This window comes from Grammomys surdaster, unplaced genomic scaffold, assembly GCF_004785775.1.
Source record: "Grammomys surdaster isolate TR1022 unplaced genomic scaffold, NIH_TR_1.0 203, whole genome shotgun sequence".
Classification (NCBI taxonomy): Eukaryota; Metazoa; Chordata; class Mammalia; order Rodentia; family Muridae; genus Grammomys; species Grammomys surdaster.
This window is the reverse complement of record NW_021604648.1, coordinates 4,380,129-4,406,856: the sequence shown is the minus strand read 5'-3', so window position 1 is coordinate 4,406,856 and position 26,728 is coordinate 4,380,129. Positions and strand designations below refer to the sequence as shown.

The following is a 26,728-nucleotide window of genomic DNA, read 5'->3' as shown; positions in this document are numbered from 1 at the left end:
ATTCCCTCGAGACTAAGACTGCTCAGCTATATTTGTTCGCTGTGAGAACAGATAACTGGGAGGCAATTCAAAAACATTTGTTTAATATTTTCTTGGAAATCCTTAAAGAAGCAAAGGGTTTTTACACCTTGATTTTTTTAAAAAAAAAAAAGTCACTGGTTCTACACATCCTAAAATATTTGGTGATTCTTAGTTTTCTGTTTCTTTGCGACATTAGTTTCTAGCTTCTAATGGCAGAATAACCTAGGAAAGTTGTGTTACTCTGGTAACTTTTATATGTGTGACCAGGGTAAGGTTGTTTGGCCCATAGAGTAGCATGGGAAGAATTTTAATGTTATTTGTTGCACTAGTTTCATATATATTTGCCCAAAGGTCTTGTCTAAATAAAATCTTGCACTGAGACTCAATCTATAATGGAGATAAAACATGGTGGATACTAATGAAGTAGCTTAAGTCTGAATTGTGTGGGTGATCAGTCATGAGCGAGTGACAGAGGGACCTGGGGATTGTGGAGGAAGTCTCTCTTATAGAGTGCGTAGAACTTACTGCAGGACTAACTCTTCCTACAAATTGATAATTTTTTTTTTCTAGGAAGCATTATCATAGTCTAGTAGTAGAAAGGTCTTGAGATATCTCCTGTGACAGTGTGGCTTCTGGGTCCCTCCTGAAAGACCTGCCTGAGGCTCTTCTTGAGCTGGTCTTTCCTGAAATACACTTGTGGCTTGTCTGGTGTCTTCAGTTTCTTGTTCTGGATTTTGTTTTTATTAGAGATTTCCATGTAAGAAAATAAATCATGAATATTTCTCCTCACTAATAAAGTCCTTCCATTGTTGGGGTCCATGTTTTCAGGGGTGTGTGTCTGTGTGTGTGTTACTGGGGACAGGCTTTGAAGTTTCAAAAGCCTACAGCATTCCTGGTTAGCTCCCTTACTTGCATGCTTGCATGTGTCTCCCCTTCCCAGCTTCCTTGGATCTGGTGTAAGCTCTCAGGTACTGTTGCAGTGCCATTCCTTCTGCCATGCTCCCAGACATAGTGGTCATGGATTCTAACCCTCTGAAACAGTGAGCCTTAAATTCAGTTCTTTCTTTTGTAAGTTGCCTTGGTCATGGAATCTTAGCACAGCAATAGAAAAGTAACTAAGACAAGTTTCTTGTGGTTGAAGCTATCTTAACGCCCACTCTGTGGCCAAGATTGACCTTACACTCCTATTTCTTAACTTCCGTAGCTGGGATTATAGGCATGAGCTACTATGCCCAGCCCATTACAGTCTCAGGGAACTACAATTGTACATGTCTTTTGTTGACTAAAACATAATTGTGAGGTACTTGACTTAGTTGAAACAGTTAATATGAAGCCTTTTTAGACTGGCTTCTTTTAAATATAGAACTCATTCAAAGTTCATCCATATCCCTCCTAGGATTGACAGCTCATTTTTTTTACATGCTGAATTTCTCTGCATTCCATCCTCTGAGTGTACAGCAGCTTACTCACCTTCTAAAAGATGTCTCAGTTGCTTCCTAGTTTTGGCAGTTATGGATAAAACAGCTATAAACATCCCTATACAGTTTTCTTTTTAATATGGACATGATATTTTAGCCTTCATGGATAAAATACAAAGGGATAAAACTACTGATTCATGGTGAGAGTTTGTTTGTTTTGTAAGAAACTAAGTGTGTTACAAAGCAGCTGTGCAGCTTTGCCTTCCAGTCAACAGTCAGTGAGCCTGCTGTTTCCCATCCTCGCCAGCATCCAGTGTTGTCAGTATTCTGGATTTTGACCTTTGTCCTAGGTATGCGATGATCTTGATGGGCTCTTCTGGGTGCTTGGCCAGCATCCTGGTGTGAGTCATTTTCTGTGGGTCACATGGCTCATCCACCCCCACCCTCAGCTACTAAAGTGAACAGCAGTTAGTGTTTTCAGCAGTGTGTGACCCAGAATTCCTTAGTATAACTGAATAAGCAAGAGTTTAGGGAGAGTTTTAAGTTCCTTTGAGACAACATACCAGTTAGTAATGAGTGACTGAAAAAGGACTTCATCATATCCAGACATGCTACTTAACAGGGTTTTTTTTTTTTTGTCTGTTTTTACTAAATATTTATCAATTATGTGTGCGCCTGTGCTTGTAGGAGTCAGTTCTGTACTTCACCTGGTAATATACAAAAGTATCTATAATTGAGGTGGTACATGAGTTTACTTTTCAGTGACAAGAACATGAAGGGAAAGCCCCATGAGGAATACAGTGATTAAAAATACTTAAGTAAACATTAAAACACAGTGTAAAATTCCTAAATGAAAATAGTGTGGTGGGGGTTTTGGAGATGGTCAGGCACTGAGAACACTTTAAGCTCTTACAGAGGACTCAGATTCAGTTCCCAGCACTACATAACAGCTCACAGTCATCTATAATTCCACTTTCAGGAGGCTCCAAGGGCACCAGGCATGCACACAGTGCACATACATACATACATGCAGGCAAATGAGATAACCTGGGAACCTAGGGTAAAACCAAATACTATTGGTCTAAAAAAAAAAAAAGTAGCAATTAAATGACTCCTAATGGCAATTCTACTCTACTCATAGATCAGTGCCTTGCTCAGCCATCATTAAAGAGGCTTCCTCCTCCCGCAGATGGGAACAGATACAGAGACCTTGAAACACTCAGCCCTAAATGGGATATCTCTATCAAATGCCCTCTCAGGGCTCAGGGAATCCTGAAGAAGAGGCGGGAAGAGTGAGAGAGCCAGAGGGAATAGAGGACACCAAGAGAACAAGGCCCTCTGAATCAATGTGATCAAAGCTCAGATGAACTCACAAAGACGGAGGCAGCATGTGTCAGGCCTCCACAGGTCTGCACCAGTTTCTCTGTATTCATATTATGGCAGAGGGTCTCAACCTGTGGGCCAGATGACCCTTTTACAAGGGTCGCATATTAGATATCTTGTATATTGGCTATTTGCATTACAATTTATAACAGTAGCAAAATTATAGTTATGAAGTAGTAATAAAAATAATTTTATGCTTAGAGGTCACTGCAACATGAACTATATTAAAGGGTCACAGCATTAGGAAGGTTGAGAATCATTGTATTGTGGCTCCCAGTTTAGGGCTTTTATGGGATCCCCGAGTGTGTGAACGAGTGGGCCTCTGATTCCCATGCCTTCTCCTGGGCTCTTCTCCTTCTGGTTGTTTGTTTGTTTTGTCCAATTTCAATTTGTTAATTTTTGTTTTATTTTACTTTATTTTATTATTCCTTAGAAACCTGTTTGTTTTCTAATGAAAGATAGAAAGGCAGTGGATATGGGTAGGAGAGGAGGCGGGGAGAAACTGAGAGGGGAAACCATAATCAAGGTATATTATGTGAGGAAAACTCGTGTCCATAAAAGGGAAACAGTAACTCCGCTGTATGTGTGGAGGTCATAAGACAACTTGCTCAGCCTGCACTTTCCTTTCACTGTGTTGGTTCCAAGGATAGAATTCAAGTCATCAGGCATTTTTACCCAGTGAGCCAATCTGGATGGTCCTATATACATTCTTAATTTTAACAAGTTCTGTAGAATTAGCAGTAACAGTTTATACTGTGCCAGCATTTCCTACTGGTTTCTGTTTCTTATGAAATCATTTTCTATTGCTTTATAACAAATTATAGCATTAGTGACTTATTAATCTTATAGTTCTACAGTAAGTTCAGAAGTAATGGCTGGACGGTGACTAAGGCTGAAAGCCTGTCTTACCAGACTGGATCTCATCTAGACCCTCTCTGTCCGAGTCCCCGTTTTCCCAGAGCTCAGGGCCTTGCGTTTGTAGTGCCCCATCTGTTTTCTTGCAGCTCTTTCCCAGGTTGTCCTAACTGCTAGAGGCTGATCTCAGACCCTTCCCTTTGCCTACAGCAGCTGCAGCAGCATGTCACATCCTTCTTACAAACCTCTGACCTCCGAAGCCAGCAGGGAACACTTGAGACTTTTAAAATGCCTGTGTGAGTAGGTTAGATATACCCACGTAAACTCTGCATCTTGAACCTGTTTGATATGGAACTTTAATTGAGTTTATAAGCTCTGTTTACACCAGTAACTGGTGTTTGAGAATAGCCAGGCTCTAGGAATCACGGGACGCATCTTCCAGCCCTGCCTGCCGCGCTAACTTTTAACTGCACTTCATCTTATACATCGGCCTTATTTTTAGCCATCTGCTGTTTGTAAAGTGTTCTTAGCGTGCCTTCTTATAATTGGTTTTTTAAATGTCTTGATAAGTTTGAGAACTTCTACACATATATCTTAGCCATTTAACCATGTTTTTCTGTAATCTACTTGTTTATTTAGGGAGCAGATTATTTTCTTTCTTGTTTTCTTTGCAGGAGGTATACTATGTATTCTGCCCACTAATCACTTAACAATCTAAAAGATTTGTTTTTTTTTATTAATGTGCATGTGTGTAGATCTGTGTGAATATATGCTATGTGTGTGCTTGGTGCCCTCAGGCCAGAACAGGTCATCAGATACCCTGGAAGCTGAAGTTACAGATGGTTTTAAGCTCCCTGATACTAGTTCTGGAAACCAAACACAGGTCCTTTGGAAGAGCAATAATCTATCTAACCAGTAAGCTATCTTTCCATGGCTAGCTCGAACTGATTTTATATGCTACAAATATTTTTTCTTAATACATCATTCTTCTGTTAGCCTTGTCTGTCTTTGCTTTATTGAACACAATTTCTTACCTTTAATGTTCTCCAATTCATCTATTAATATTTCAGTTACTAGTAACAGAGGTGTTTAGAATTACAAATTTAAGATGGCAGCCTTAACCCTAACTGTAACCCCCCCAAACCCCAGGGTGATAGTTTTTTAAATCAAGAGATGCAGACTTACCTTGTTTTTACTCTCGAGGTAATGCCTTGCTTTATTTCCCAGGTCTCCTGAGCCCATGGGTGCAAGCCATCCTACAGCAGAACCACACAATAACCATTACTTTATTTTAAATGTATGTACTTAATATATCTGAGTATTCTGCTGCATGTATGTCTGTGCTTCACATGTGTGTTTGGTGCCCTTGGAGGCTAGAAGAAGGTACCAGATCCCCTTTTACTGGAGGTAGGCATGGTTGTGAGCCACTGTGTGGGTGTAGGGAACTGAACTCAGCTTCTGTAGAAAAGTAGCCAGTTTTTTTAACCACTAAGCCAATCTCTACAACTCCAATGTGTGTTAATTTATTATGTATCTTATTTTACTTTGCATAGTTTCCAAGGTTCATCTATATTTAAATATAAAAACATATACTTAAACATATGTAGGTATATGCTTTCTTATGCCAGATAAGACTATTTTGCACATACCACATTTGTTTATATATCTTTGCATTGATGAATATTAACATTGTTTTCACATACTGTTAAGAACATTTGTGCACAAATACATTTTTTACTTATTTAACTGCAAAGTTAATACTTTGAGGTATGCCCCCACATGAATAAAAGAAAATTGAAAGGATGAGTAACCCCTCACCCTCAGAAGTAGCCTGGAGGTGGAGGGTTCCCTGCATGGATGGATGCACAAGAAGGACCCCTGTAGACTCAGAGAGAAGGGATGCCACTGCTGTTTCCAGAGGAAGCCTGATGGGACAGGCTCCTTGCACACAGGTGAAAGGCAAGAGGGTTCGTCCTGAGCCTGCAAGGATACTTGGGTTCCTACTTCCTTCTCCTTTTCCTCTCTCTGCATTCACCTCATGTACTCAGATCCTCGGCTGTCTCATTTTCTTCTGGACAAAGTCACCTCAGAGCATGGCTGCTGCAGCTGCAGTCCCAACCCACCTCAATTGTGTCCTTTCATTCTGTCTCTAAGTATTTATTTTAAAGCCTCACTTTAATTCTTACTAATGCACACCTAGAAATACAATTGCTGGGTAATTATATTTTAAAATAAGAAATGACTAAACTCCTTTCCCTTGATAAATGTGTCATCTTTCATTTCTGTGTTTTTTGTTTGTTTGTTTTGTTGTTGTTACTTGTTTTGGTTTTGATACTGGTTCTTTTTTCCATTGTGATCAGTGAAAACTGCATTACTCCAGTCCTGCAAAGTTTTATCAGGCTTGTTTTTATAGCCTACTTCGGACTACCTTGGATATTGGTCCACTCATTCTTCTGCTAACTGAATCTTTCTTTCCATTTTTAAGTTGCCATTTTCTTGATTTAGCATCTAGTTGGTTATTGTAAACTTCTGACTGTTTTTGGAGTTCTCTAGTCTTTTCTCCTCTATGTTGAAGAGAATAGGCCTATGGAGTATTTCCCTTCTGCCTTAGTTAGAGTTACTATTCTTGTGATAAACACCATGACCAAGCAACTCGGGCCTCCTGGTGGGACTTGGGGATTTTCGCTTGATTTTAACAGTATCAAGTGAGACTATTGAGACCGAAAAGGTGATGAAGGAAAACACCCCTCTGGCTAAGCTCACATGATAGGTGTCCTCTGCTGTGGGAAGATTGCTCACAGGAGAGTCACCACTGTGACTGAGGGCAAGACAGGTGTCTCCGAACCCAGTCATCTCCTGTTTTCTTTTTGCTTCCCTTTCCTCATCCTTGGTATCTTTAACACAGCCATCAGACTCTCCAGCCCTCTGTGGTCTTGTTCTCTCTGGGTTCTGAGGGCTTCGACCCTTTTCTACACTGGATGGTAACTGCATCTTTAGCACCCTTGGGACTTTCCCGCAGACCCACATTTTGTAGACATCACTCTTAGGATATTTTCCTTCCTTCCTTCCTTCCTTCCTTCCTTCCTTCCTTCCTTCCCTGTTTGTTTTCTCAAGGCAGGGTTTCTGTATATATCCCTGGCTGTCCTGGAACTTGCTCTGTAGACCAGGCTGGCCTCGAACTCAGAAGTCTGTCTACCTCTGCCTCTCAAGTGCTAGAACTAAAGGCATGACCCACCACACCTGATGGAATTATTTCCTAATGCAAATAGTTAACAATGCTTTTTTAATACTATGAATTAAAAGTTTATAGACACTATAACTCAATAGACACAGACATATAAAAATCAGTGTAATAATTTAATTGTAAAATAAGGGAAAATAAGCTATCTTATAATGTATGCACTTCATCCTGTAAATGCTTATATATAACATTGGAAGACAAAGTGAAATAAGATTATGTTTGCAGCTACATAAGTAAATTGGATAGATGTAAGTCTAAAATTCTTTTTGCCCAACTGCTAATAAAATGAAACATTGAAATCTGCTCATAATTCCACCAGAAAACTCTTAAACCTGATAAGCACTTGTACCAAAGTTTTTATCAACATACAAAAACATAGGAACTTCTCTATGTCCCAGTAATGAGCATGCTAAGCAAGAAATCAAGAAAGCAATACCATTTACAGTAGCCTCAAAATAGATACTAAATGCCTAAGAATAAACCTAATGAAGGAGTTAGAAGACCTCTGCATTGAAAACTAAATACTGAAGAAAACACTAGAAGACTGACCGCTGCTCATGTTACGGATTGGGGAGAATTAATGTGACCAAAATCAGTATACAGATCAAATGCAGTTCCCCCATCAAAATTTCAATGACATTAGTCAAAGTACTAGAAAAAAATTCCTTAAAATTATATAGAAGTATAAAGTACTCCAGATAGTCTGGGTGGTAGTAGCACCTGCCTCCCAGCACTCAGGAGGCAGAGGCAGGCAGATCTCTGAGTGTGAGGCCAGCCAGGTCTACAGAGTGAGTTCCAAGTCAGCCAAGGCTGCACAGAGAAACCTTGTCTCTAAAAGTCAAACCAAAACAAACAAACAAACAAACAAACAACCCCTTCAGATAGTCCAAATACGACAATCCTGAGGAAAGAGAGATGCCACAGAAGCACGTGTGCATGGTGTTATGTTGTTTAGGAGATAATAGTGAGGTGGGGAGGATGCAGGCATTGAATTAAAGCACATGTGCAGTCTGAGTTAAATCTTAAGGAGGCTGTGGATACAGAGACTGGTAGTAATTTTGTCCATTAGTTTATAATGCTTTGATAAGAATCTAAACTCGGGGCTAGAGAGATGCTGAAGAGCACTGGTTGCTCTTCCAGAGGAAGTAGTTTGGCTCTCAGTATCACATGGCAACTCATGTAATTCCAGTTCCAGGGGACTCAGCACTCTCTTCTGGCTTCTATGGGCACCAGGCAAGCACTCACTACACTTACATAATTGCAGGCAAAATGGTCATAAGTAAAATAAAAATAAATGTTTTTTTAAAATTATAGTAAAAGTACAGTTAAAATTTTAATAATATGACATGTACTTGAAGCTACTCCCTGAGAAAAGTCTTAACTGTAGTTCAAAATTAAGAGGTCATGTGAGTTGTCATATTTAATGTTTTAATTCATAATCTGTTGCCTTGGTTTGCTCTTAATCAGAATTACATTTTAGGGAAAAATTCATGAAAATTTCTATGTCCTGTATTTACTGTGTTTTGAAATTTTGTTGTAAGCTCCTCAGCTGTTAGAACTGTCTACAAGGTGTGCTCTGTTTTAGGCATATGAACTCCTTTTATTTTACTGAGAAACAATAGTCCTTACATAGACTAACTGCAATACTGTTTTTAGCTATGGGTCATTTGTGGTTGTGAAAAGCAACATAAAATTCATAATAGCTTTTGTGGCTTGTGTTTTTTATTTACAGCCTTCAAGCAAAATAAAGGTACCCGAGGAGAATTTCTTTGATGTTCCTGCTTTCTTAACTGTCTCAGGACAACTTCACCTAGAAGTGATGTCAGGGTATAGAATTTTATTTTTCTTTTTATGCTGATTGTGATTTGGGGCAGAATGAAACAGTGTTCTCAAATGTAGAAGCTGAAAATATTCTATCATTAGTCTACCAAGTGGATTTAATGGAGAATTTGAAAATGTCCAAAGGAGGGGCAAGAATGACGGCTCAGTGGTTAGGAGCACTTGTTCTTAAAGGGGATCTGGGTTTGGTTCCCAGCACCCAGATGGTGGCTCACAACTGTCTGTAACTCTACTTCCAGGGGATCTGACATTCTCTTCTGACCTTTGAGGGCATCAGGCATGCACATACACACACATGCAGGCAAATACTCATACACATCAGAAGAAAAGGAAAAAGAAATAATGTCTAAATATTCTCCAAAAAAATCATACTAGTCTAGACGTCTGTTTTTAGTAAAAGGTGTAACAGCAAAGTGTGAAATTGTAAATTTTTTTATTCCTAATTATTCTTGCTTAAATCCTAACCATGTAATCAAAATTTCAATATAATTGACCATATGCATGGAAGTAAAGGCTATTCATGGTTTATGTCTGAGTTATATGCTAGCTCATTTCACTTGAAAGAAAAATGTAGGAAAGTAGGAAACATTTTTGTTCAGTAATGGATGTGCTTCTGTTCATGCATGTCCGCATACCTGTGTTCAGAGAGGACACTGGATCCCCTTGAGCTAGAGGTACAGGCAGTTGTGAGCTGCCTGGTACGGGAGCTGGGAACCGAACTCAGATCCTCTGTAGGAGCAGCAAGCACTCTTACCCACGGAACCGTTTCTCTAAACTATCAGCAGTTGAATTTTAAAAAGAAAATTAATATACTGCACTGGAGATCCATTAACAAGTCTTAAATTAAATTGAGTAAATTTCCACCACCGCCAGACTTTTGGAAACTATCTGTGATTCCTGTGAGCCCAACTTCCCCTTCCTTAAAGAAGAGGTTGGACAACAAAACTCTGTAGAGTTTAGAGCTGTAATCCCAGCACTTCAGATATAGAGGCTATCATATGTATTCACAGACAATCTTAAAAACTGGCTAATTAAGAATTCTTATTAATTACAAATGGTTTGGGGTCCTATAGACCAATAAACGCTTACATTCCAGTATTATTTTTTATAACTGAAAAAAATGTTGTTACATTTGAGTATAAAATGTACAAATTGATACATATGTAATATAGAGTATTTCCTTTCACAGTAAAAAAACAAACAAACAAACAAACAAACAAACAGAGCAAGGCCATTCTCCTAAGTGATAATCTTTGCATGGGTCTGAATTATACTTCATCAAACAGATATTACTTTTTAAATTACCTTTTGCCCTATATTCAAGGTATAGGTAAGCTTTATAAATATCCTTTTAGGCTAGGCACTAGCCTGTAATATCAATATTTAGAAGGTAGAAAAAGGAGGACCAGTAGTCCAATGTCGGCCTTACCTATATAGCAATATACCTATATACCTGATGCCAACTTAGGCTATATGATGCATTGTCTCAAAACAAACTGAACAGTACTCATTTCTTTAACCTATACTGGCAGAGGCAAGGTCTCTCTCCCTCAGAAGGATCATGTATGGAATGCAAGTTTACCAAACACTTGTTTCTGTATTATAAAACTGCTAATGTAATAAACATGCCTCTTTCTCAGTAAAGTACAGTGATCTATTAAATGCAGTGTATAATGAAACTTAATGAAGGATTAATTTTGTAGAATATCAGGTCTTAAATTTACTATATGTGTTTCTAATAATGTCATGCAAATGTTCCTAATTTAATATGCATAGTTCTAGAACTATTAATATACAGTACATCATGTTTCATGAGTTACTCTAGTAAGAAATTTTTATCATTCTTTCTCTTGGCTTTGTGTTTTGTTTAATTTTATTTAAAAGACTGTTAGACAGCATAAGTGTGGTTAAATTTAGAAGGCTAGCATTTTCCAAAGAACCTCTACTAGTCTAATGGGTTTATGACTGTTTAGATGCTGTTCTGGAACTGTCTCTGGATGTATAGACAGGTTACAGATGCAGTGCAGTTCCCAGCTCCCCCGGCTGTTCCCTCTCACCTTCCGTTACTGCGATGCATTTGTCAAAATGAAAAGCGTAACATTAATGAGCACAACTGTTAAGCAGATTCCATGCTATATTTGGGTTTCACTACTTTTTCTATTAATAATACCTTCTTTTTCCAGGATTTAGTTCAAGACATCTGAAATGTAGTTGTCTTGTTCCCAAGCCTCTTTTCTGTTGCTGTTTCCCATTCTTTGTTTTGCATGACCTGTAGGATGGAACCTAGTCTTAGTTCATCTGATGGTTTTCTCCATATTAGACCTGGATCATGGAGGTTTTTGGAAAGACTAGCACAGAGACAAAGTGCCTTTCACACTGCAACCTCTGAGGGAGTATCTGTCGTATCTTGAGCAGTTGGCTGCACTGTTAGATAAGTAGTGATGGTCAGAGCTCCTCAGGGAAAGTGTTCTGCCTTCTTTCTCGACTCACTTCTTTATAAGAGAATCCCTAACTCTGCCCTCACTTGGGTGAGAGCTTGGGGTGTAGGAAATGAAACTCTCCAGGCTCTCTGGACATCTGACAGAGGATTTGTTCATTTTTATTTAGCCTGTCATTTTAATCAGGGTGAACTCAGGTGTGTCTGTCCTATATCTTGAATTAATATTGTTTTATCCACTTAGTTTCTAAAATACTTTAGCTGTGGAAAACTTAGTACCCAGTGAGTCTTCTCTGCCTTTTATGTGTCTGCTATCCCATGAGTTCTTTCATACCCTAATACTATAGGATGTCTCATTTTTTTCCTTGTTTTTATGTTTGTTTTCCTCTTTCATTATTATCATCCCTCCCTTTGATAAATCTACACTGACACATAATCACCATCTGAAACCCATAGTTCACATGAGCGTTCATTCTTAGTGTTGTATGCTCTGTGCTTTTTGACATGTACCCACCATTACCAGATTCAGAATAGCTGCCCTGCTGTGGGAGTTCTGTCATTGACTGATGCTTTGTGTTTCTGTAGTTCCCCGTTTCTATATTGCTATGAACTTGGAATTCATTATGCAGCCTTTTCTGAGTGGCTTCTTTTCCTTAGTTGTATACATTGGAGGTTCCTCTGTATCTTTTCATTACTTGGTATCTCATGGGTTTATGGCTACTGAGATGCACAAATGTTTATTACTTCATAGACTCTATTAAGCAAGGCATGCATTAAATAAGGAGTTATAATTATGGTAGCCATTATTTAAAAGATTGTCCTATTCACAAGAGCAGATGTCAAGGGACTTTGACCTTGCCAGTGTTGAATGTAATTTAGAGGTAATTTTAATATTTACATGACAGTATATTTTAAAATGATATTCATATTTAATGGTTAAGACTTTTATACTTGATATGATACCTTGCTTTTGTATTCTTAAACCACAGAAGTCCAGTTCTCTCCCTGTTATTATAGAGCATCTGTGGTATATAATCTTGGGGTTTGCAGTACATGTTTTCTCTGTTTGTCTCTGGATTATCTTTTATCCTCATGCATGTATTATTGAGTGAATTATGTTTAGACAAATCATTAAAATCTAGAAAATTGCATAGCTTCTCTGTCTTATTCCATTATCAACTTCCAGGTTCTTAGGCTCTATTATTAAACTGCATATGAAAAAGTTACGACTTCATGCCCTATCTCTAGCAGGGTTAATGAAGGACACCATAAGCTAAAGAAGTAGTTGAAGATTCTGGATGTACTTATCATAGGAAAGACAGAGAGATGATTTTATAGGTGTTAAAATCAGCTTTATGTCTTTCTATAAGAACACTGTGTTCAGGCTGGAGAGATGGCTCAGCAGTTAAGAGCACTGACTGCTCTTCCAGAGGTCCTGAATTCAATTCCCAGCAACCACATGGTAGCTCACAACCATCTGTAATGGGATCTGATGCCCTCTTCTGGTGTGTCTGACGGCAGCTACAGTGTACTCATATATATATAAAATAAGTCTTAAAAATAAGAATACTGTATTCAGATGAGTAAGTTATATATTTTTAAGAACAACTTTATTTATATATCATAAGGTTCACCCCTTTAGGCTGAGGAAATGGTTCAGTCAGTAAAATATTTGCCATGCAAGTACAAAGACCCAAGTTCAATTCTCAGAACCCCTGTGTGTGTAAAGGCCAGGGATAGTAGTGCATGATTGTAATCCTAGCACTAGGCTATCAAAGACAAGTAGATCCTTGGGGAGTATTAGCTAGCTCTTTAGTGAGCTCTGGGCTAGGGAGAGATTGTCTTGAAAACAACAAAATGTTTTAAAACAAACCAACAAAAAACAAAAAACCAACCAACCAAACCAAAAAACCTAGTATGTTTGGCACCTAAGGAATGATGCCTGAGGTTGACTTCTGGCCTCTGGACATACACATACACAGATACACAGGTGTACACACACACACACACACACAGACACAGAGCCTCCAGTCTAGCCTTTGAAGGATGATAGACATGGAACTTACTGTTCATGAAATACAATGCCTGTTGGTGTCATACAGAAGCAGCTGCTGATTAGTTAACTAGGGAGACATTAAACTAATCGTTAGTAGTTAGGTCCATATGGACAATGATTATGTCTGTAAAAAGCAAAGCAAATATTGTTGCTTCTTTCAATTACTGTTCAAATTGCTCAGGTAGTTTTAATTACCTTTTTAGGAGAAAAAAAATCTGTGTATGCTTTGTGCTTGAGGAATTTTAGTTAGATCAAGCACAGTTTTTGTCATTTTGGGGTTTTTTTCCCTCACTAGTTTTCCTTAAAAAAATCTGTGGTTATTCATCTACTCAACAGTAGCTTTAATATTCACCTAAGTGGTATGTCTGTTGGACATCTAAAAGGATATTGAGCATGGAGACCATTACTAAGATGCTAGGATAACCATGTCAAAAAGCATTGGCCTTGTCACCCAAATGAATGGTCCTGTTAGCTGAAGTAAATGCAGTCAGAAAGAGTTAAACTGGAATTCTGTCTTCTTCTTTACATAGTTAACAAGCTTAGTATCTGAGAGTCCACTTGTAGTCTATAAAACAAAATAGAACATTACCTTTTAGAACTGTTGTCGAAATTAATTGGCTACCTGCAAAGTCATGCACTTGTCACCACAGTTTGGGCACTGAATTGTTAGATACTCCCCTAGTGGCAGTGCTGACAGCTGGGACCTCTGGAAGATAGGTCTAGCTAAAGTGTGACTGGAAGAAATAGCTGACAGACAATTTTCAAGTCGTTTTACCACAGAATTAAACTAGAGTTCCCAGGAAGCAAGAGAGTTGGGGTAGAGAGTGAGTCTGCCTGGACTCAGAACTCACAAGATAGGTCAGTTAAACCAGACCAGTGCCTGCAGTGAAGGAATGGGTTAAGGCATAGGGCTTAGATACCTCCAGAAGACCACCGCAGAACTATGACAGACCCTGAGAGCAGATTAGACTACGTGTGACTCCGGCTCAAGGGGATCCAATACCACTGGCCTCTGCAGGTACCAGCTCTTGTGTGCACATGCACACATAAAATACTTAATTAAAAACTAAAAGCAAATATCTTTTAAAAGCTCAGGATACTATTTTGTTGACATACTGAAATATTTTAACTATACCTGATACATGAAAATGAATTCTTATTCATCATTTTCATATAATAAGTATGAACTCCTATTTTTGTTCATTTAAATCTTTTGGTTTTTTTTAAATCAAAGTTTATTTTTTTCTGTGCACTGTACATGAATTATTACATAAATCACTGACTTGTTTCTCTATGTCTATATACATTCATATATCTGTATATGTTTAACTGAAACCTACTATGACAGACTTAAAGAGAGATTGGGGCAGATCGAGTATCTATACAACTTTAGAAAAACTGCCAACCGGCTTCCTGAAGTAAGTCTTTTTCCTGTGACCAGCAACAGGTGAGAGGGAGTGAAAGGAACACTGGTGCTCAGTCCAGGCCAGCAAACATAAAGCAGCTTCTGGCCAAACCAGATGTATGCTCATCCTAACGTAGATGACCATGGGTACAGTAAATATCTACCTTCACTAGTATTACGTTTGTTTTAAGGGGGTTTTTAAATAGATGGCCTAATAGGCGTTAGTAGAAATGTAGGAAATGTTTTGGAAAGTATTAGTAAGCTTTCTTTAATAAAAAATAAAGGGTACTGGGGCTAGAGAGATTGTTCAGTGGCTAAGGGCATTTTTTGTTCCTATAGAGGACCCCAGTTTGTTCCCAGCACCCACATGGTGGTTCACAACCATGGGAAAATCCCTGTGTCGTCTTACCTCTAGGCACCAGGTTCAATGTACACATACAAGCAGATATAAGAAATCATTAAAAACAGGGCAGTGAGAGACTTCATCTTTGCTCCCTTGGAAAAAAAAAAGTGCTAGTGAAGAAACTTGTTCATTGCTTTTCTTTCTCTCTCATGAGCAAACGTTCCTAACAGGTTTGCACAGGTATTGGTTAATCTTGTTTTCATTTCTCTTGACACTACGACCTACTAGATCTCCTACGATATATTGTATCCTGAATAAAAACAAAACATGCTGTGCCATTTGAAACAGGTGGATAGAATAGATAAACAGAAGTGGAGTTACTAAAATCTTTACAATTTTGCGAGTATATGAAACCCTACCTAGCAAGCGTTATTTCATATTCAAAAATGTTGTTCTTGAGAATTCCTTTATTGAGACTGGTTTTTATTTCTGAACATTTATTTATTTATTAACTTTACTTAGCTTTTTTAGCTGAATAATTATGGTCTTTTCCTTCTTGTTCTACTTCAGGACACTGACAGGAAGTTTAACAACAACAACAAAACCCCTGAACTAAATTTTTGTTTATTTAATGATAACTAAATTTAAATACCCCTATGTGGCTGGTGAATGTATATGAAACAAGGAAGATCTGGTTGGCACCACATGAGACATTTTATCACATACAGTTGTAGGTTTCTCTTGCCCAGAGTGGCTAGACAGATTAAGTGCCTATATACATTTGTTGAATTAAACAGGCAATAGGGAGGAGGGCGATTTGGAAACTCCTGGACTCAGTGCTGGACTTCTGGGTCCTTTGGGCTCAGTACTTTTATCATAACTTGCCACTTTTATTTTCTGCATTACCTTGTTCATGCTGACTCTTTATTTTTTGGTATCTAAATATTGTATAGCCACAAATTTAGATTTTTAAAATATATACACAGGGACAGTGTGTGTGTGTGTGTGTGTGTGTGTGTGTGTGTTCCTTGCTGTCTTGTATAGAGATTTCTTGGGTTCAAATTTCGAGGCTCCAGGGTGGTTCCAGACCTGAAAGGGGTGGGAAAAAGTGATAGAAAAGATCCATGTCCCAAGGAAAACGTCTCTACTTAAACCTCAGAGCCTAATCAAAAATGATCATAGTATAGTGTGTGTGTGTTTGTGTGTGTGTGTGTGTGTGTGTGTGTGTGCGCGTGTGCGCGCGTGTGCGTATATGTGTATTGTGCATGCCTTTCTACAAGCCATAAGTCAACTTTGGGTGTCTTCCACTATTGTTTTCTACCTTTTGAGACAGGGTCTCTTCTCACTGAACCTAGAGCTCACTGATTGGCTGGTGAGGCTGGGCAGCTCAGCAGATCTACTTGTCTTTCTATCCCTTTCTCCCCTATCCCTATCTCCCGCCCCCCGAAGTCCTTGGGTTATAGACTTGTACCACCAAGCCCAGCTTTTATATGAGTGCTGGAGATCAGAACTCAGGTTCTTTCTCTTTCACAATGTTATGCCATCTCCCCAGCCCTGTCTTACCACTTTCTTAAGTCCTAAAATGGAAGGCAGAGATGTCCCAGTTAACCATCAGGACCATGAGAAGGGAGGGGTTCTGGGGAAAGGAAAAGAGCAAACATGAAGAACAGGAAATGGCCTTCTTGGTAATGGCAGCCAAGTGCTGGTGGGAAAAAGACAAGTCGGAAACAGCCCGTGGGTGGTGACTTTTAGCATTAACTCTGTTGTCTTCTAATGTCTATGAGAACAGCTATTTCAGAAAAGAGCAGAAGTTTTGAGTAATTGGCTTTACCAGCTTATTCCCCTGCCACCATCCCAAGTCAATGCTCTTTCAAAATTCTCTTGAGAGAGATTAGCATTTCATAGAAAGTTATCTTGTTTATTTGACAAATAACCAGGGACTGAGGGATACTACAATGAACAATAAATAGTGAAATCTGTTAAGTATAAAACAAAAAACTGTGGTGGGGGCTGGAGAGATGGCTCAGTGTAAGAGCACTAGCTGCTCTTCCAGGGGACCCAGGTTCAATTCCCAGTACCTACATAGCAGCAGTTTCAGGGGATCCAATGCCCTATTTTGACTTCCTCAATATCATGCATCCCCATGGTGCATAGACATATCTGCAGGCAAAATACCCATACACATAAAATTTAAAAATTTTTTAAATGAATTTTAATTTATTTGTCACAAAATTTGACATCTCATAGAAATGGACATTAAATGATCACTGAACTGTATGTATGTAATTTCATATTTTTAAAAGCACTGTGAACAGCAGTTCATGGTGTTATTAAAGAGTGTTATTAGGTGGTGTTACTAGGGTTGACCTAGAAGGATTGGAGAACCCTGAAGACAAACTGTGACCTTGGTGGAGGAATGAGTTCAGCTATTATTAAGGGAAATAGTTAAGTGGATAGATATAAAGGCCTGACAAAGAGTTTAGGGGTGTGAATTGTAGGTAGTTAAGTGAAATTGTTGCCTAAGAAAGATCGTGTGGTGACAGAGCGAGAAAAGAAAGAAAGTCTAGGGCTGGGGATAAGGCTCAGTAGTATAGGATGGTATGCTCGGAGCCCTAAGTTTGAGTGCCAGTGTTGCAAAGAGGGTGAAGATTTAGGACTAAGCTTCGGTGAATGGTAGTATTTAATAAACAGGTAGAAAAAGTAGCATGTAAAAAGAGACAGAGACAGAGGCTGGATACGTGGGAAGAAAAAACTAAGAGAATAAATTCAGTGCTCGCTATTTCAAAGAAATAGGATGTTTGCAGTAACAAGTAAAGGCCATTTGTCCCTTATCTTGGAGGACAGGGAAGGCTCTTCAGGCCTGGCTGCTCGCCATCTCCTCGACCTCGTCCCTTGCCAGTCGCCTTGCACTGGCCTGTGCTTGCTTTTTGTGCACGTCAGGCTCTTTGCTATCTGATAAGGTAAGAGCCTCGTGTTCCTTTTACTGGCATGTCCTTTCTAATCCAGTGGGAGAGGAGTGGCTGCCACATCTGCTCTCGTAACAGTGTCGTTGCTGGAAGTTGTATGATTAAAATTAAAGTTTTCCTGAGCCTCAAATTCTGTTCCAAGTAAAATATAAAATGTTAAAGAAAAATAAGTCTTTTATTACATTTATTGTGTACGTGTCTGTATGTGTGTGCACGTGTATACACACACACACACACACACACACACACACACACGGATGTCTGAGGACAGGTTATAGGTGTTGGTTTTCTTCTTCCATGTGAGTCCTAGGGATTAAACTCAGGCTATGCCTCCACCCAAAAAACCATTTCACTGGCCCATAAACTTTTACTGAGTGGCAGTGATGGTTTAGAAGAACTTAGGTTCCAGAAAGCAGTCTTTCTTTAAAGCATCTGGCCTGTTGAAGTGATGCAGATATACTTTATACCTTCTACAAGCGCAAGATTTAAAAAAAAAAAAAAAAAGGAGAAAACTGAAAGTGTTTGGAATCTGCTCTTGGGCATGTATCAATATTGAATGGCAAATATATTGCAGTATGGTTGATGCAGTGGAACCAAGACAGGAAAATAGACTTATCTTTTTTCAGTGCTAAAAACTGAACTTGGGTCCTCGTGTATTTTCTTTTTAACTTTTTAATTTTAGGTTCAGAAGTTGTTCTGGCTTACTTGCTCTGGTTAAACTTACTCTGCAGCTCAGGCAGGCCTTGGTTTTGTACTTTCTTGCCTTAAGTTCCACAGTTGCTGGGTTTTGGGGGAGGCACAGGCAGCTGGCAGTCACTTTCTCTGACCCAGCTCCTAAGCGGACAGGTGAGACCAGGTGGTTTTGGAGTGGTACAGCTAACAGTCTGTCTCTGAATAGGGGAGGAAACACTTAGCAATGTCTGGGTGTTTTAATTGTTTTATTTATTTACATTCCAGCCTTTGTCCACCCTCCCCCATCCTCATTCCACAGTTCTTCATCCCATCCCCACCCTGGCATCCCCCTTCCTTGGGGCCTCAAATCTCTTAAGGGTTAGGCATATCTCCACTGAGACCAAACGATATATATGTGCCAGGGGCCTTGGACCAGCCCATGTATGCTGCCTGGTTGGTGGCTCAGTCTCTGGGAACTCCCAGGGGCCTGGGTTAGTTGAGATTGCTGGTCTTTCTATGGGGTCACCATCCTCTTTAGCAACTCCAAAATAATAATAATAATAATAATAATAATAATAATAATAATAATAATAATAATAAAAGGAGAAAACTGAAAGTGTCTGGAATCTGCGCTTGGGCATATATCAATATTGAATGGCAAATATATTGCAATATTGACAATGCATTGTCCACAGAACAGGAAAATAGACTATCTTTTTTTAGTACTAAAAATTGAACTTGGGTACTCATGTATTTCCTTCCTTTAATTCAACTATAGGGGTCTCCAACTTCAGTCCAATAGTTGGGTATAAGTATCTGTGTCTGTTTCAGTCAGCTGCTGGTAGAGCCTCTCAGAGGGCAGCCATGCTAGGCTCCTGTCTGTAAGCATATCATAACATCAGTAATAGTGTCAGACCTTACTGCTTGCCCATTAAATGGATCCCAAGTTGGGCTGGTCACTGGATCATCTTTCCTTTATTCTCTTCTCCATTTTTGTCTCTGCATTTGTTTTAGACAGGAACAATTCTGAGTGAGAAATTTTGACTGTGGGTTGGTAACCCTGTACCACCACTTGGACTCTGTCTGTCTACTAGAGGTGGACTCTTTGAGTTCTCTCTCCCCACTGTTGGACAATTTGGCTAAGGTCACTTGCATTGAGACCTGGGAGTCTCTCATATCCCTTGTTTCTGGGATTTTCTTAGAGGGTCCACACAACTCCCACCCCCAGAAGCTGCATATCTCCATTCATTCTGGGCCCTCTGGGCCTCTCTTCTGTTTCCCTCCCCATACTTAATCCTGTTCTCCTTTTGCCCTCCCCCTCCTGTCTCCCACCCAGGTCCCTCCCTCCCCCTGCTTCCCATGATTATTTTGTTCCCCCTTCTAAGTAGAATTAAAGCATCCTCACTTGAGCCTTCCTTCTTGTTAAACTTCTTATGATCTATGGGTTATATCCTAGATATTCTGTACTTTTTGGGTAATATTCACTTACTAGTGAGTACATACCATGCATGTCCATTTGAGTCTGGGTTACCTCACTCAGAATGATATTTTCTAGTTCCACCTATTTGCCTGCAATATTCTGATGTTCTTGTTTTTAATAGCTGAGTAGTATTCCATTGTATAAATGAACCATGTTTTCTGTATCCATTCTTTGGTTGAGGGACATCTGGATTGTTTTCAGGTTCTGACTATTACAAATAAAGCTGCTGTGAACATAGTAGAGTATGACAGGACATCTTCGGTATCGCTGGGTCTTCAGGTGGATCTATTTTTAATTTCTGAGGAAATGCCAGATTGATTTCCAGAGTGGTTGTATCAGTTGGCAGTCCCACTAACAGTGGAGAATTGTTCCTCTTTCTCCACATCCTTGCCAGTAATCTGCTGTTGCCTGAGTTTTTGATCTTAGCCATTCTGATTGGTGTAAGGTGGAATCTGAGGGTCCTTTTGATTTGCATTTCCCAGATGACTAAGGATGTTGAACATTTCTTTAAGTGCTTCTTGGCCCTTCGAGATTCCTCTAATGAAAATTATCTGTTTAGCTCTGAACCCCATTTTTAAATTGGGTTGTTTTTTGGAGGTTAATTTCTTGAGTTCTTTATATATTTTGGGTGTTAACCCCCTATTGGATGTAGAATTAGTGAGGATTTTTTTCCCCCAATTTGTAAGTTACCAATTTGTCCTATTGACAGTGGTGTGCTTTGCCTTACAGAAGCTTTTCAGTTTCATGAAGTCCCATTTATCGATCTTAGAGCCTGAGCCATTGGTATTCTGGATCTTTCCCACTTTCTCTTCTATTTGATTCATTGTATCTGGTTGTATGTTGATCAACATAAACTTGAGCTTTGTGCAAGGTGATGGATATTGATATATTTTCATTCTTCTACATGCTGACGGCCAGTTAGACCAGCACCATTTATTGAGGATACTTTCTTTTTTCTATTGTATGTTTTTGGCTTCTTTGTCGAAGATCAAGAGTCCGTAAGTACATCAGTTTATTTCTGGGTCTTTGATGCTATTTATCAACCCTTCTATCTCTGTACCAGTACCATGCAGTTTTTGTCACTATTGCTTTGTAGTACAGCTTGAGGTCAGGGATGGTGATTCTCCAAGGATTTCTTTTATTGTTGAGAATTGGTTTGGATACCCTGGGTTTTTTGTTTTTCCATATGAAGTTGAGAATTGCTCTTTTCATGTCTGAAAAATTGTGTTGGGATTTTGATGGGAATTGTGGTGTATCTGTAGATTGCTTTTGGTAATTTGGCCATTTTCACTATGTTAATCTTACCTATCCATGAGCATATGCGATCTTTCCATCTTCTGATACCTTCTAAAATTTCTTTCTTTAGGGATTTGAAGTTCTTGTCATACAGATCTTTCACTTGCTTGGTAAGAATTACACCAAGGTATTTTATATTATCTGTGTCTATTTTGAAGGGTGTTGTTTCCCTGTTTTCTTTCTCAGCTTGTTTATCATTTGTATAAAGGAAGGCTACTGATTTGTTTGAGTTAATTTTATATCCCTGCACTTTGCTGAAGTTGTTTATCAGATGTAGGAGTTCTCTGGTGAAATTTTGGGGGTTGTTTATGTCATCATATCATCCACAGATAGTGATACCTTGACTTCTGCCTTTCCAATTTGTATCCCCTTGACCTCCTTTTGTTGTCTAATTGCTCTAGTTAGAACTTCAAGTACTGTATTGAATAGGTAGGGAGAGAGTGGTCAGCCTTGTCTAGTCCCTGATTTTAGTGGAATTGCTTCTAGTTTCTCTCCATTTAATTTGGTATTGGCTATTTGTTTGATATATATATATATATATATAAGTTTTTTTAAATATTTAAGTTTTTAAAATATTTTTAAGTGACTTAAACTTTTTTTTACCCTCTCAATTTAAAGAAAGAACACAACAACTACTTAAATGGAGGAGTGCCCCCCCCTAGTTTTTAAATTCCTCCTAGAGATAGATGCTGTAGCTTTGGTCTCTAATATGCATAGTTTCTCTTATATTCAATCAAGGCAACAACTGATATTAGATAAATATAAAAATTAAAAATGAGTATTTTTTGAAAATTTAATTTTAAATTTTGTCTTTACAACAACAAAAGGTTTAAGGCTCCCTTTTCTGTGGTCTTGAACTTACTTTGTCATGATCAAAACACACAGTTTAGAAAGTATTTGGATTTAAAAATATATGCTCATTTTTTTCCCAAAAGATATTTGGGGGAAGTTAAAAAGTGAAATAATTGTAATAGAAACCTACAAGTCCCCCCCAACCCCCAGGTCTTTTCAGTTGGTTAGAAGCTTAGAAATTTTACATTTTGATTCTGCAGTCTCCCTTCTGAGACCAAAATCAGTAAATCTGTGAGAACATTTGCATTTAGTGGAAACTAAACGATAAAAAAGTAAAAATACATCATACTCTCCCATGATTAAGATACAGACACATCCCAAGTGATGAGATCAGAGGTATGCATCAAACATACCCAACACACACTTTTTTTGACTGGTGTTTGTGCTTCCTGTCTTCCTCTGATTCCAGATTACTATGAGTTCTTAATGTCAAATCTGATTACACCAGTAAAACTTAAAAATCTTCAAAGACTCTATCACCAAAAGGAGAAACTCACACTCCGATTCTTTCCCCATGTAGCTTTCTTTTTTCTACAGCTCTCTGAAGACATTCCTCTTATCTACATGTCCTGGCCTGACGTCTCTGCACAGAATATTTCTCTATGTCACCCCTGCTCTTCAATCTCTAAATACAAATTCCCCTCCAACTTTCAAAATTTGCCCTAAATATTTTTCATTTTTGAAATGTTATCACCTCTCCCTAACTTATTTCTCTCCTATATATTACTACAACAGTTTATCTATATATTATTATATAAAGTGCCTCACTTTGATATGTAATTATGTTTTAAAAAAAACCCTCTCCCACAGTGAACTATGAAAATTTCCAGAACAGGAATCATGTTTTATTCATGTCTGTATCTCCAGTGCCTAGTTAAAACAGGTGCTCCACTGATGAATGAGCACTAATGATGATGCCAGGCTTCCTCAGCATCAGCTGGGAAAGCACACGCCCTCATCAGCAACATGACAAGGGCAAAACACTAAGAGACTTTCAGACTGCTACTTGGTACCTAAAATGGATACTAAAATAGATATCTAAAATGGGTCAATTAATTCTGGTCTGTTCCAAGCACAAATCCAAATGGTAAAAGCGTGAGTTTCCAGTTTAGGGCTATGCTTTCTGAGATTGGCTGCTAATAGTATCCACTTTTTAAAAATGGTAATTCTGGTATCGGCTCACAAGGATACATTGTATAAACAAAAATGTTAACATTCAAGTGTATCTTATTGAAAATTTCCATAAATACACAGGCAGTGACGCTGAAATTTACTTTAGAAGCTCTGAAATATAAGGAAAGGTTTGCTACTCAAAAGATACTTGCTATTGATGTTAAAGAATTGGTGTTAAAGAATTCTGATTAAAAAAAAAAAAAACAGATCAAATCACAAGGGTACCTTCCTCTCACTGGCAATTCTATGTAGAATGCTATGGAACGGGTAGCAATTGTTGTTTATTTATTCATTTGAGGCAAAGACTTATATATCCTAGGCTGGCCTCAAATTTCTTATTTAGTTGAGGCTAGTTGTGGATAAGGTAATTTGCAATAATTTTGTTTCTGGATCTAAAGACTTCATTTTAATACAATCCATTTTTTCCTCCTTTTTTTCTGCCTTCCCAGACATGAAGCCTTTTGCAGCAAGGCTTGCTTCTTAGCCTTCTGGTTATATCAAGTGTAGCAAAGCTTAAACCAACCAACATTTCAAATAAAACCAAAGAATAAGGACAATTTCTAAAATAAGACACAAAACCAGGTGAAAGGCCGGCACTGCTGTGAGTGGAGACCAGCAGAAAACACTCAGCACTAAAAACCATTTTCGTGCCAAATTCTGGGGAGATGAGAGCTATATAAGGAAAGTCCTGGGCTTAGAGTAGATGTTTAAGATAACAAAAGAACATCCAATATGCATCAATCAAGACTGCTAGAAAAACAGCTTTTGAGGGGGGGAAAGTGAAATTACAAAGGCAGCTCTACAGAGGTCGCTTTCTCTCTCATGTGGAGTTTACCGAAGCCCTCAAGTTGCTAAGTAGATTAATATAAAATGGTCACTGAATGTATGACCATTTATTCTTTCTGAAGAACTAGGTTTTGTAGTTAGAAAGAATACAGGATTGCTTGTTCTTTAGCTGAAGAACTGAATCTGCATGAGACCAATCAGCATCTTTTCTAATCCCCCACCCTCCATGTCACCCTCTACTGTTGGCTCAGTACAAGCACACTGACAGGAAGTGAAACACAGGCAGCTTTACAATGGCCCTTAAAACAGGCACTGCTGAATTTCCTTCACCATTCCCGAGAGCCACTGTTAGACTGTCAACCAAAAGTTATCAAAAGAAGTGGGGAAGAACACTTCATACTCAAAGGAAAAATCCACCAAGAAGAACTCTCAATTCTGAACATTTATGCAAGGGCACCCACATTCGTAAAAGAAACTTTGCTAAAACTCAAAACATACATTGAACCCCACACAATAATAGTGAGAAACTTCAACACCCCACTCTCACCAATAGACAGGTCATTGAAACAGAAACTAAACACAGACACAGTGAAAGTAACAGAAGCTATGAACCAAATGGATTTAACATATATCTACAGGCATTTTAACCCAAAACAAGAGACCGTCTCAGCACCCCATGGAACCTTCTCCAAAACTGACCATATAATCAGACACAAAACAGGCCTCAACAGATACAAGAAGGCTGAAATAATCCCATTCATCCTAGCAGATCACCAAGGATTAAGGCTGGACTTCAATAACAACAAAAACAACAGAAAGTCCACATACTCATGGAAACTGAACAACTCTCTGCTCAATAATAACTTGGTCAGGGAAGAAAGAAAGAAAGAAATTAAAGACTTTCTAGAATTCAATGAAAATGAAGACACAGCATACCTAAATTTATGGGACACGATGAAAGCAGTATTAAGAGGAAATTCATAGACTGGAGTGCCTTCCTAAAGAAACTGGAGAGATCCCATACTAGCCTCTTGACAGCACACCTGAAAGCTCTAGAACAGAAAGAAGCAAACTCACCCAAGAGTGGGAGATGGCAGGAAATAATCAAACTCAGGGCTGAAATCGATCAGGTAGAAACAAAGAGAATGATACAAAGAATCCACCAAACCAGGAGCTAGTTCTTTGGGAAAAATCAACAAGATAGATAAACCCTTAGCCAAACTAACTAAAGGGCATAGAGACAGTATCCAAATTAACAAAATCAGAAATGAAAAGGGAAAGATAACAACAGAAACTTAGGAAATTTAAAAAAAAACATCAGATCTTACTACAAAAGCCTATACTCAACAACACTGGAAAGTCTAGATGAAGTGGATGGTTTTCTAAACAGATACCACATACTAAAGTTAAATCAGGATCAAGTAAACTATCTAAACAGTCCCATAGCCCATAAGGAAAAACAGAAGTAGTCATTAAAAACCCCCAACCAAACAAAGCTCAGGGCCATATGGTTTTAGAGCAGAATTCTACCAGTCCTTCAAACAAGAGCTAATATCAATACTCCTCACACTACTCCACAAAATAGAAAAAGAAGGAATACCGTTTAATTCATTCTATGAAGCCACAGTTATTCTAATACCTAAATTACCCAAAGACCCAACAAAGAAATAAGGCCGACTTCACTTATGAATATCAATGAAATGATACTCAATAAAACTCTCACAAACTGAATCCAAGAACACATCAAAACAATCATTCATCATCATCAAGTAGGCTTTATCCCAGGGATTCAGGAATAGTTCAATATATGAAAATCCTTCGATGTAATATACTATATAAACAAACTCAAGGGAAAAAGGTCACATGATCATCTCATTAGATGCTGAAAAAGCCTTAAGTCTTGGAGAGATCAGGAATTCATGGCACATACCTAAATATTATGAAATATATATATATATATATAAAAGAAGTGGTTGTAAAGAATTTAAGCAGGCCTTAAATAGGTGAATTGTTACTATTTTATCTTTTATTTGTTCTTTAGCAGTTCCATATGTGTATACAGTGTATCCATATGTGTGTACAGTGTATCCATATGTGTATACAGTGTATCTATATGCGTATACAGTGTATCCATATGTATATACCGTATATCCATATGTGTGTACCGTGTATCCATGTGTGTGTACAGTGTATCCATGTTTGTATACAGTGTATCCATATGTGTATACAGTGTATCCATATGTGTGTACTGTGTATCCATATGTGTATACAGTGTATCCATATGTGTATACAGTGTGTCCATATGTGTGTACAGTGTATCCATATGTGTATACAGTGTAACCATATGTGTGTACAGTGTATCCATATGTGTATACAGTGTATCCATATGTGTATACAGTGTGTCCATATGTGTATGCAGTGTGTCCATATGTGTGTACAGTGTATCCATATGTGTATACAGTGTATCCATATGTGTGTACAGTGTATCCATATGTGTATACAGTG

General features: G+C 38.4%; 1 protein-coding gene across 3 annotated transcripts in view; it reads left to right on the top strand.

The window, feature by feature from the left end:
• Nars2 (asparaginyl-tRNA synthetase 2, mitochondrial) overlaps positions 1–26,728 on the top strand; it is a 103,754-nt gene that overhangs the window by 38,409 nt on the left and 38,617 nt on the right. For 2 of the 3 annotated variants that reach the window (XM_028770706.1, XM_028770707.1), the window contains exon 6: positions 8,651–8,745. In XM_028770706.1, the coding sequence (XP_028626539.1) occupies positions 8,651–8,745 (95 nt within the window). Of the gene's footprint in view, positions 1–4,904; positions 4,975–8,650; positions 8,746–26,728 lie in introns of all 3 variants that reach the window. The other variant, XM_028770708.1, reaches the window with a different exon arrangement.